General features: G+C 44.0%; 1 protein-coding gene across 1 annotated transcript in view; it reads left to right on the forward strand.

Moving 5' to 3' along the window:
• Nucleotides 1-3,971: 3,971 nt before the first annotated feature.
• LOC147625537 (proteasome subunit beta type-3-like) overlaps nucleotides 3,972-13,082 on the forward strand; it is a 55,350-nt gene continuing 46,239 nt past the window's right edge. Inside the window, exons 1-3 of the mRNA XM_086817039.1 lie at nucleotides 3,972-4,108; nucleotides 4,204-4,385; nucleotides 4,471-4,578. Of these exons, the coding sequence (XP_086673165.1) occupies nucleotides 4,103-4,108; nucleotides 4,204-4,385; nucleotides 4,471-4,578 (296 nt within the window). The 5' untranslated portion in view covers nucleotides 3,972-4,102. The remainder of the gene's footprint in view (nucleotides 4,109-4,203; nucleotides 4,386-4,470; nucleotides 4,579-13,082) is intronic.

Here is a 13,082-nt window from a genome sequence, read left to right on the forward strand (position 1 = left end):
GTTGTGTGATAAAATTACATACACGTTGCTTGGAAAAAAATTGTGTGATGAAATTAATGTTTGAAATTTTGTAGATCATGGCCGAGTCAATTAACAAGCCTCAACAAAACTCCTTTCAGAGATTGTTTGCATGTATTTAATAAACATGCCTAAAAATGATCTTAGATCATGTTTTGATCTAAAGAGAAAGGAGCTTTTTAAGAGCATGGTGGATGAAGTTAGCATGAGGGTGTTCAGAGCTCTTCGCGAGACCTGGGTAATTTTTTACAACCAAATTGACTTGTTAACATCGGGTAAGATCCGCATAGAGTGTATATGTGCTTTGGGCCAGCTCCAAGTGGTCACACACAAAGTATATGCCCGCGGAGAAGACAAGTGCTGAGGGTTTTGCTACCCGATTAGCATTAATCATAAATTTATACAATAGCTACAAAGGCAAAGGAAAAGCTAAATGCATGAGGCCACTCGAGTGCATATCACTCATCATGGTATCATTTCTACAAAGGGATTAGTGCATTCAGAGGATAGACTAGCAATCATCTATCAATTTTAGAATGGTGGACATCTAGAAAGATGAATGAGCCAACTTTGAATTGATGGATCAAGACCTATGCCAAGGGATTTCCAGGACATTCCAGAGAATGTAGGCACAACACGGACATTTAGTGGTCACATCCTACAAATTATTAATGGCCTTTTCGAAACCCTTGAGTACGCGCATGATAAGGATCTCTTGCATAATGATCTACATGGCATGAAAATTCTTTTTCATTTTGGTGAGAGCACAAGTAATGTTTATGTGGGGCTGGTAGACTAGGGTCAGATAACACGCACACGAAGCACATCACATTTTTTGAAGCTTCTAGATGAAAGACCAGAGACAAAGATAGAGTGGCAACAAAAATACAAACATGTTGTGCCTGAATGCTTTTCTAAAAGTCCTCCCCCTTACAATAAGGCCCAAGATGTATATTTTATAAGTTTCCAAATCAAGCGCTTGCTTGATTGTATTCTAAAGCCATTTCCAAATGATGGAGTTGTTCATTAATTGCTTAGATAAGCAATTCCAAAGCCATTTCCAAATGATGGAGTTGTTGCATTAATTGCTTAGATAAGCAAAACCATACTATTAGGGATGCCAATATATTCCCTATCAAGGCCATCAGCACAATAAATTTAGCTTTATGTATGCATGGAGCCCAAAAAACTAGGCCAGACATTAATAAGATCTCAAGCTTGTGTCCATATGATGAGTAGTTGCCTTGTATTTACAAGTAACATGGATACATTTTACATCCCAAACTTGTATCTCAAAGAGTCTATCTGAACTGTCTCAAAAATTAATGGCAATGTTAGTCTAAATTGTCTCAAAAATTTAAGTGTGACTAAAGTGACTATGCATCTTTAAATTGTCTCAAATATTCAAGTGCGACTATACTAAATTGTCTCAAATATTAATGGCAATGGTAGTGTAAATTGTCTCAAAAATTCAAGTGTGACTACTGTGCCTATGCGTCTTTAAATTGTCTGGAATATTCAATTATTTATCTACATATGATTGTCTATAAATTGTCTGCATATTAATTGCTTATTTGTATATGATTTTTTTGGTTAAATATAGTAAAATCGATTAGATTTCTTTGTGAATATAAATTAACCAAAATGGCAGCTAAAGCAGTAAGCGAAGGATATAGACCTCCGTAGGTTTCTCTACCCATTAGCATGGTTGAGCACTTTCTTGATAAGGGGGTGCCTACTTATATGATATGAGGTGGCACAAGCCTCTCAAACTGGTAAACTCCCTAGCTAGTGAAGCTTGATTTTGTGTCTATTGTCATGGTGGATTCAGCTTGAGGCTCTCTCTCTCTCTCTCTCTCTCTCTCTCTCTCTCTCTCTCTCTCTCTCTCTCTCTCTCTCTCTAATGGGACTTTGGTCACCTCTGAGATTTATTAGACACAATAGGTTCAGAACTATGTTTGCCAAGTTCACGAATACCAAGTTTTTCTCAATAGTTATTATTATTTTTGATTTTCTTAATTCCCTACCTATGACTAGTAAGGTTAACTAGTTGCTCAATCTTAAAATCGAGTTGAATTTAATTAAGCTTTAGAGCATGATGTTAATGGGAGAAATGCTTGCTAGGTAGTGTTTTAATGAGGTTTCTTATGCTTTTTATTGAGCACTATTTGCACCTACTACTTTGTATTTTTATACTTTGGAACCCATTCTCTAGTTATAGGTGGTGCATCAATTAAGCTTTAGAGCTTGCTCTGTTAATGAAAGTGGTGCTATTTAGGTTATGTTTTAATGGCGTTTCTTTCTGGGTATAGTTAATGGTGTCCGTAGCTAGTTTGCACGTGTGACTTGTGGTTTTTTATTATTTTTTAATACTTCCAAACTCTTTCCCTATTGGTTTATTCTATAGGTGGTGCTTGTTTTCTTGTTTGATATTAAGCATGGCACCTCCTTATCTAACCAACTTGGGGATGATGAATGAGATAACTTGTAACTTCATGTTTTTGAACCATATTGTAGGATTTTTTTATTGTATATGAAAGGTTTGATATTAAGCATGGCACCTCCTTATCTAACCAACTTGGGGATGATGAATGAGATAACTTGTAACTTCATGTTTTTGAACCATATTGTAGGATTTTTTTATTATATATGAAAGGTACTTGTCTTGGCACAATGCTCTTGTATGGGCCTAACTTAATGCGTAGAACCGATGGCCCATGGGATAGGAATGTTATTGATGTTTTTTCGTTTAACTTAATTCGTAGAACCGATGGCCCATGGTACTTGTCTTAGCACAATGCTTTTGTATGGGCCTAACTTTATCCGTAGAACTGATGGCCCATGGGATGGGAATGTTGTTGATGTTTATTCATTTACCCTTTAGTGCAAGACTAGTATAACTAGTCTTTGTCCTTGACCAAACTCTAGAACTTGGTCGTATGGCTTTGTTACTATAGGTCATGCTCACTCGTAAGCACTAATTAGTTGCTTTTAACATAACTTTAATACTTGATATGATATTTTATATCATTTGATGCTCAAGTATGTTGTTATATGCTTTTACACACCATTGTTGTATGGGAGTCTATAAAGACATGACACGTACAATGCTTGATTATACACTAACAAACTAAAAGATCCTATACACATATTGAAATCGAACGAGAAAGCATCATCCAAACTGATTATGTACATGCATGCCACTGTCATCTCCTAACACATAAAAATTATTAGCAAATATACCTTATATGTATATAGAAAACATAGAAACCTATTAATGTAAAGGTAAGACATAATTTGCAAGATATTCTTGTCAAAAGAAAAATCATTTTATCATTACTATCCACCACACACACTCTTGCACACATGCACACATACATTCTATTTAGTCTCTAATATTGTTTGAGATTATTTTGGTTTTAATTTTTGAGCTTGGGTTTGGTGGTGGGGTTAGTTGTTTCAATGACTTTGCAAGGGGGAGCAATCCCTGCGAGACCAAGTAAATTTTGTAGAATATAGGATGCACTCAACATGTGGCTCAAGGTTTGGCAGAGCTAGTAGGAACAATGCTCAAAAAAACACGACCTTTAGTGTATTCTTCATCAATAGAAATTAAAAAATCCCAGCTAAATTTTAGCCTTGTCTTAAAGTAAACTGGCCCCAATCATAATATTTTGATTAAGAAAAACTAATCATACTCCAACCTTGTCCTTTTTCATTGGCTAAGAAAAAGTTTTTTGGGAGCACAACCATGACCTCGGGCTATCATCATTTAAAATCATGGCACATGGTGAATCTCACATGAACCATTTTTACAAGTCTCATATTATAATTTCTTTGGTAATTAGGAACATTGTGACTTCAGGTTTAACAGCCAGCTTCACAACATTACTTCAGGGTTAATGTTATCTAACTAAGACCTCCTTGTCGTTTTATAAAAATTATAAGTTCCACAGACAACTGGCTGTGTGCGTGTGTGTGTGTTCAGACTGGCCGTTGGTGGACGTTGTCAAAAGCCGTGCCCTGATGTAAACCTGTTTATATTCTGCTCTGTGAGAAACTTGCAGAGCACTTCAAAGCGAATATGTCTGTAAGAACTCACTTACTCTGTCTCTGTGTGTTGCGGGGCTGCTCATGTTTGATCGAACTTTTTGTTTCTGATTCGTTGGACCCTTGTGATTGCAGATCTTCGAGTACAACGGGAGTGCGGTTGTGGCCATGGTTGGCAAGAACTGCTTTGCCATCGCCAGCGATCGGCGCTTGGGGGTTCAACTGCAGACCGTAGCCACGGATTTCCAGCGGGTTTTCAGAATCCACGACAAGCTATACATTGGACTCTCGGGTCTCGTCACAGACGTGCAGACGCTGTAAGGCTGCATGCTTGTTTCAGAAAAGAGGGTTTCTCTCTTATTTGCGGCAGAGTTTCTAAGTTTTGGCTTTCTGTTTGGGCAGGCACCAGCGTTTGCAGTTTCGCCACAAGCTTTATCAGCTGCGCGAGGAGAGAAACATGAAACCGGAAACTTTTGCAAACCTCGTGTCATCTATCCTGTACGAGAAAAGGTAAGGCTTACCCTCAATCAACAAGAAACATCCATTCTTTCACACCAGTAATCAAGCTTTCATTGATGTTTTGGTAACCCAACAAGCAGTAGCCAGAGATGAAGGTAGGAGAAACTTACCGGCAAAGTTAGGTCCTCTTAATCTCAGTATGTTATAATCGTTAGCGAGGGTAACTGGTACCCTATTCTCTTTGGAAATTCCTAGCTTGGGATTTTGGGCTCTGTTTGAGTCATCACTACACAAACATGTTTTGCATGGAGTCGCCTGATGAAGAGATTGCAGCAGTGCCTTGAGCAAGGTGAAGTCGTCTGGTAGGCAACTTGTCCCTTTCTAGGCCATCTCGTGCATCATTTATCTTGGAACCTCCCAGGCTCCTAGCTCCTAGCAAGCAAACCCTATATATACTAATAACACGGGTGCCCAAGTAAACATGCTCATTCACACATGATGACCCCGGTCATTAGTTCCCCTATGCATGCACACCATTAGGCTCTCTGGCAAGCTTGGCTCAACCGGCAAACCTAGTCTTCCTTCTGTTGCTTGCCTGAAACTAGCATTCACACTTACAACTTGCAAGTGAGTGTGCATTGTCATGCCGTCATGTGTGTTGACTTTGTTCAAACAACTTTTCCTCCAGCATTTTGCTTCATCTTTCGGCCTCGATTCTCTGTCCAAAACATTAATCTATTGGCCTTGATCCACTTGATCCTTGCCAATCAATCATTCAACTGATTAGGGTCATGTGATTCTCACCTTCTTAACAGGATTCATTGTCCTCGATGACAGGGTGCTGTGGTGGTTAAGGACAACAAGTCTCCATGTTAGCCTGTGTTATACTCGATCGAGTCTTGCACCCCTTGCCATTTTTTAGAAGCGTACCACTAGCTATTGGCTGATATAGTTGCCTCCCTTGCAGCCTCTTCCTTGGTTTGCAAGATCGTAGGGACCTGCCTTGCGCATTGAAGGATTCGAGATTAAATAGGTAGAGGAATCCCTCATTGGCGAGTTGGGCAAAATCAACGGTATCCATTTTCTTGGGCTTGGCTACACTCAGTTGGAGTTCGACTCACCCGCAGCGGTAGATAGCGTGATGCAACTAAGCCTTATTGCGATACACAACTCTTAGGTGCTATGGCACCACGGTTTTGATCCCGCATCTGACGTTTTCGGCTTTCGAGTTAGGGTCAGCTTCTCGGCCTTAGGAAGGAATATCACCCTCTCCTTCATTTGATGGGTCAGATGTTCAAGCAAGCTATGTAGTCCCCCTAGACTGCTGCCTAGGTGGTAGCTAGGGCAATGGGATTCCTGCCATCAAAGTTTGCGTAGCGTCTCCGGAAGCTCTCCCGCTAGTTATCACACTTCCTAGTTTGTAGGAAGGCCCATTGTTGCATGGGTTGTGTATTCAAGACTCCTTTGCTAGTGTTTCATGTGTAGGCAGATGGGACACCTTGCTCGTGCCTGCCCACGTCGCTAGGCCCATCTAGGATGCCCCGGTGGCCCTCCCCCCGGCCCCGCCTCAAGCTCTCCCCCCCCCCCCCCCCCGGTGAGGGTGGAGGATGGAAGAGCTCAGTGCCACCTCGCTTCCCCTCCTAGAGAGAGGGTGACCGGTCAGCCCGATGCCGAGACACATGGGGGTGGTTGCTGGCTGGTGGCAGTTGGTGCGATGGCCCTGTAGAAGTCATTGCCAACCTTAACACGGCCGTCGCCAACTAGAGCATTAGACAAGCGGGTCCCCCGAGGTAACAGTTCCTACTGGTAACAATTATGAGCATTTATCCCTAGATCAAGAGGTGGGCGGTGGCATGGAGGTGCCAGCTTTAGGGTCTTAGTCTTCGATTCTTCTTGAGGATCCTGTGGAGGTGCCCCCCCCTCCCCTCTGTCCGCTTCCCCTCTCCATGTCACATGCACCATGCACTGGAGTGCTATGTGACAACACTGGCTCTACATCAATGTGCAACATTTCTATGGTAGGATTTCCTTTTTAGGAATATTTTGTCATATGCCGTGACCCCATTGTGAGCCCCAGTCCGAGATGTGTTAGGCACAAGCTACGTAGGTACTGGTCTCTAGAGCCATAGAGCATCTGCATGTGTCAGTCCTCTTACCCACTTGGAGAATTCATCAGATAGGTACATGTAAAGGTCAACCCTAGCATTAGGTACTACATTAGCAAGCATCATATGCACATGGGCCAAGCTCATCGAGAAGAACGATCCTATAAAAGTGACTCCCGAGTACACATGAGTATGCAATCTCCACTGGGTTGCCCATGTAGGTGAAACTCAGTCGAGATGCAAAAAGAGGGGATGTGTTGAAGACCATAACCTTGGTTTTCCCAAGGTTTATTTTGAAATGCCACTGTGCACAAAAGTCTTGTAACGTGTCAAGAAGCCTCTGGAGAGCCTCTCGATAGTCTGCAATAAGCACAATGTCATCAGCATAAAGTAGTATGGAAACAAGGATGCTTGCTAGTGATACGCCTCCTCCCCCTCCTCTATCAATGAAGGCCGAAATCTTGTCGATGTAGAGGCCAAAGAGAGTGGGGGAGAGTGGGTATCCTTGCTGCACTCCAATGGTATTGGATATCTCCTCTGATAATCCTCCTGGGTATCTCACCCACCCTATGACCGACTCGTATAATGCCATGATCCCCCAAATCGTGTTTGATGGTATCCCTAAATCCTGGAGTTTTTGCAGTAGTCTGGCTCGAGGCATTGTATTGAATGCTTTGCGGAAATCCACAAAGCAACAGTAAACTTGCTGGTGTCGTGCTCTCGCCTCTTCTATAATGGGTCGGGTTGGAGGGTGAAGATGTGATCCAAAGTAGAGAATGGCCTGCGGAAGCTTGCCTGCCTTGATGCTGTATGCCCATGTCTCTCTGCTAGTGTGTGTAACTCGCGGCGGGTGCCCGAGGGACTAGGGTCTTTGACACACTTGTTGATACCATCAATGCATATCAAAACACTTAAACATGGCCATAGCCTTAACACATCCATCATCACTTTGCATAAAACATAAAAGCTGGACAAAACATCCACAAATGCTGAAAATGGATCTTGCACATGTGACACCACATAGAGGCCGGAATGGGCCGACCCCCCCCCCCCCTTGGGGTATTTTATTACCCAAGGAGAATAATATCATGTACAAGCTTTGAGGGCCTTACTCTCCCCACGGGAGATGCCGGATTATCCATATACAAATGCCATAACAGAGCCCAACACGAGGCTACCAAGCCGGAACATAGGCTGTAGAAATGCCGAGCCAACAACATAATCCATTGGAGTATTTTATTACCCAAGGAGAATAATATCATGTACAAGCTTTGAGGGCCTTACTCTCCCCACGGGAGATGCCGGATTATCCATATACAAATGCCATAACACAGCCCAACACGAGGCTACCAAGCCGGAACATAGGCTGTAGAAATGCCGAGCCAACAACATAATCCATATACCTCCATGTGGGTACAGATTCTTCCCCAAAAACCACGGGTCTTCATGCAATAGAGCTGGTACAACAAGTACAACTCTCCATTTAGCCGGTACAGTAGGTACAATGGTTGGTATAGTCGATACAGTAGGTACAATGGTTGGTACAACAGGTACAGCAAGTACAAGGATTGGTACAGCCAGTACAATGGCTGGTACAATAGGTACAAAGGTTGGTACAACAAGTACAATGGCTAGAAATCATAATAAATGATTAAATACCCTTGCCTTCAATATTTCTTCGCGATGGAAGTCTCCAAAACAGTCCCCAACAGCCGGTATTCTTCATGGGCAGCCTTCAAGAGAGAGAAAGAGAGTAGCATCATTAGGGCAGCCTGTAACGGTGGTAGAGGCTAGTGTGCAGCAAGAGAGCCTCCATTAATGAAGAGGGGGCTCCAATTTATAGATTTGGGCCTCCCATGAGCTAAAATGGCAAGAGAAGGCTACAATGACAAGTGGAGAGCCACACAATAGCTGAAGTGACAAGTGTGAGGCCACTCATCTCACTTTGATCCACTTTCTAACAAGTGTCAAGCCACTTGTCTCACTTTGTCCACTTTCTTGCCACATGTCCCAATCTAAGAGATGGGTCCTTCCATAAACTTTATCTCTAAAAATATCCCAACTGGTAGACATTCTGTCATAGGCACTTTGCCAACTCTTGGTATCTGCTCAATTCTAGATGTAATGACGCGAACAGAATTTCCATCGGAGTCGGGCCAAAAATAGCAACTCTCCTAAATTTTAGGAGTGTGGTCCTTCGTATTCTAGGATAATCCCCCATTCCCAAAGCTTGTACTTTCCAAATATTTAGACATCCTGAAGTCCACCAGACCCCTTTCATACTGGGAAATGTCCAGGCTGGTGACAGTGTGTTGAGTTCTAGCTCAAGTACTGGCCCATAAAGCTTGGCTAGTGTGTGGCCAATCATAATAGTCTTGTAGTTGTTGGGGTCCATGATGGTATACCTGGCTTTATGGATGGGTGTGATGTTATGGGCTTTCTAAGTGGGTGGGAAGCCTTCCGAAAGAGCCCGATTGAACATAGCATACAGGGACTTGCTAGATGGGAAGTAACATACTGCAATGTGTATACATCTCTCTAGTGTGACTTGCAACCTCACCCACATAAAGCGTGCCTCTGCGTCCTTGCGGACTATGGTGATCATGGGTTGTAGAGGTGTCCTGAATAGTACTGCCACCCTGCTAGACCCGCATACCCCCCCACATGTGCTTGTCTCCCCTCGGAAGGAGGATGCCCACTCATAGCCTGAGATGCGTTGCAGCCCTCTCCGGGCTCTGGTGGGTCTCTATGAAAAAGATAATGTCCCTCTATGTAAAAATTTCCCTAAGTCCCCCAATGTCTGACCATAGTGTCCCATTGCAGTTCCAAACTGCCAACTCCAGGTGTATGGTCCCACAGACCCATTTGGGACGCTGCTCTGTGATGATGACTTGCCTGTCTCTGTATACTGCCCACTTCCTCGCCTTGTGGGCCTCGTGCACCTTGGGCATGTTCACCCGTCTGTGCTCTACCTGGGTTTGGGTGAGATCATCCCGTAGGTATATCTTCTCCCCTCGGAGAGCTGTCTGTGTGTCCATGAAGGCGTGTCGGCTGGCAAGGTCCGAGAATTTCAAGATGAGGGGGCGCTCATGTGAGGTGTCTCGTCCCACACGCCATGTGTCCACATAAGGACTCCACAGTGATAGAATGCACAGCGGATGAAGGAAAGTGGAAACACAGGAGAGAGTGAGGGGGAGAGAGGAAGAGAGAACACAAGTGTATGCCTGCTCTCAATATCACAAAACAAGAATACAAGTCCCGAGCAAGAGGGGAAGAAGGCCTCATGTGAGGGATTGCAGCAAACAATGCAATTCAATGAATATGAGTGAGGGGAGGACCGGCTATATATATGCCCATGTAGAGGCAGCCGACTAGACCTCCACGACTAGGATAAATGTCCAAGACTCCATAAAATGGGGATAAAATATGGGAAAAGTTGTGAGGGGTGACGTGCCCCTCTTGGTCAGCCCTAAAGGCTAAAATAGGACACCACAAAGGAAGCACAAAGGAAGCTAGCAGCAAGGGGATGATGTCTAACACCCCCTCTCAGCACCGGATGCTGAGTGAACTCCAAGAAGCCAGAGACACCATCCTCGATCAAAGATGAAAGACTGCAGAAATAGGTACTAGGAAAGCTCCACAAGCAATCTCCTTTGCAACTGAGCTACAAAAGCAACAGAACAAGCTGCCAGGTACACCGCTCCTCTGAAAGAAAACAACCATGTAGGCTGTGACGTGCTGCTCCAAATAATGGTGCCAAACCCAGGCAGGCTGCTCCTCACTGGAACCCTCCGAGTCTATATGCTCAAACTCTGTAACAAGAGTTGCCAAATGCTGAAAAGAAGCATCCTTTGGAAAGGTCGGCATCACAAGATGTAAAGACTTTGAAGAAAAGATGGGGTCCATCTGCCCAAACTCCGTACCATGAGTTGCGCAAAGCTATACTTAAGCACACTTCAGGGGAGGTGGGCATCGCTAGACGAAAGGACTCCACATCCCCCTCTGAAACAAAATGTCATCGGATTGGTACAAGCCTGTCCTAATTCGGATCCAGATCCCAAAAACTCTGGAAGTACCACTGTGCCCCAGGCACGGTTAGCAACCACAGATCCAAAGTATCCCACCGGGTCCAAAAATCCATCCTCCAAAATAACAAACTTGCACACCGCATCAAACCCAATGCGGAACTGACAGGGGGAGGGTCATCCTCTGTGATATGCAACGGAAGTCTTTGTATTGGATAATCCTGTCACACAAATGCTCACACCGTCTTCTGTATCCTGAGTTTCGTGAGTTTAGCAATCCATTTCAATACTTCAAACTTTAAAGAGATGAGAGAGAGAGATATGAGAACTGTACACCAAATTGGGTCCCGAATTACCCACTGAAGGGCCCCCTATCCTGATAACGAGATAGTATTTGCTTTATTTCTTTAGAGAGAATGACTGTGGACTGTAGATAAGCCAAACGCAAGATCTCAGAGGATCGGAGAGTGGCTGATCTGTACACTGCTGTAGAAACACCTCGACGACGTGATCTCAAGCCTATGCACTCTTCCCAAGGGCATGAGGAAGGGCTGCACACCTGAGGCTGAGAATAGAAGAAGGTGGACTGTTCTACACTATGTTAGAATGCTGAAAACACTTATGAATGCTGTGTTACCTTCACCAGATGACTGTTGCATGTATGGATGATACACAAAAGGCTGGATACTGATGCAAACTGCAGATTCAGGGCTGGAAACTGCTGTAGACTGTTGATTCAGGGCTGGAAACTGCTGTGGACAGAAACGCAGACCTGTAGGAAGCTGTTGAACTGAAAAACGCAGGTGTTCTGAGGCTGCTGGACAGAAACGCATGCATGTACTGCTGCTGGACAGAAACGCAGGCTGGCTGCAGGCTGTTTGCTGGCGTTGAACTGAGGCTTGACAGTATGCTGAATTAGAGACTGTAGAGGACTGAATCAGGGCTGCTTTGATGCTGAAAACAAGCTGATTGGAGGCTGATAGCAGGCGCCTAGGGCTGACTGAAGCAAGGGGTTCTCAAGGGGCTGGAGAAGCAAGCTTATGAGCTCCAAGGGCTGGATTAGTCTAGGGCTGAAGGCAAGGATACTCCTAGGGCTGAGGAGAAGAGCTCTTAGCACAATGAAGACTGAATGAATAACTAAGCTCTATGCAAGCCTATTTATACTAACTGGAGGTTGGTCATTTAATAAAGTTTATATTTATAAATGCCCAATAATGCAAATAATGCTAAATAAATACTATTAAATATGGGAAAAATACCAGATAAATCCTAGTAAATTCCCTAAGGCTTCTGGGATGTTCTAAATGATGCACAAGCATATGAATGCATATTATGCAAGATGCAGAGTGCTTTCTGATGCAAACCCTAAGGCTTCTATTGACTCTACATGCATGAATGATTCTCTCCAAGTGGGTTAAGGGACTTGACTGACTGACTGACTGACCCACTAAGGCTGAGGAATGACCTACGTAGCTCGTGCTTGACTTATCCTGGACTGAGGATGTACAATGGGGTCACGACATACGACAAATATCATCCTATTGGGTTCTAAAGCTGTACAACTGTTGCACTTCTGATGATGAGTCATCTTGTCACCATGCACTGAGTGCAGAGTGCATGTGACATTCCCTCCTGATTAGCTTGGCGGCAAGTTCATGGCTTCCAAGTAGTCCGCCAATAACTGGGGGTACTCCTGGAAGAACTCCTCGTCGAGCCATACGGCTTCGTGGGTACCTCGATCTCGGAACTTCGTATAGAACTAACGAATCCGTCGACCGGAACCATGCTTCCATCGATGAAGAAGGATCTGCTCAGGCTCAATCACTTCTGCCTCATCTACCACGTCTGGCTGCTGTTCATCTGAAACATCAAACACTTCTGGACCAACATATGGTTTTAGCCAAGAAACATGGAAAACATCATGCATTGTCCAACTGGCAGGCAACTTTAACTTCATTGAGACATCACTTATCTTCTTAACTATTGGAAAAGGGCCAAAACTACGGAATGAAAGCTTGGGACAACGTTTGCCCACTTGTTTCAATCTCTGTTTCATGATGCACTGAGAGACCCAATCCCCTTCCTTGAAGTGGATATCTCGTCTAAACTTACATGCCTGTTTGTGAACTGAATGATGGCCAGGCTCAAAATTGAGGGCCAAACTGGGTTGAGTACCAAACTCTACGGAATCGACATACTGATCTTCTAAGTCTTTTCCAGAGATGTTGAGAATGGTAGACTCTTGACTGGTCGGGATGCTGGTCTTTCTACTAAGAACATCTGCTACTGGGTTATGCTGACCAGGGATGTACTTAATCATTCCTTCAACTTGTTGGAAGAGCTGACCCTGTCTAGTGTGCTGAGCACTCCACTGGGCACTTAGCATCGTCGGGAGCCACTTAAGTGCTTGGTGGTCTGTGGTGAC

The sequence above is a fragment of the Cibotium barometz genome, chromosome 23 (genome assembly GCF_041138505.1).
Source record: "Cibotium barometz isolate CiBa-2024 chromosome 23, ASM4113850v1, whole genome shotgun sequence".
NCBI lineage: Eukaryota > Viridiplantae > Streptophyta > Polypodiopsida > Cyatheales > Cibotiaceae > Cibotium > Cibotium barometz.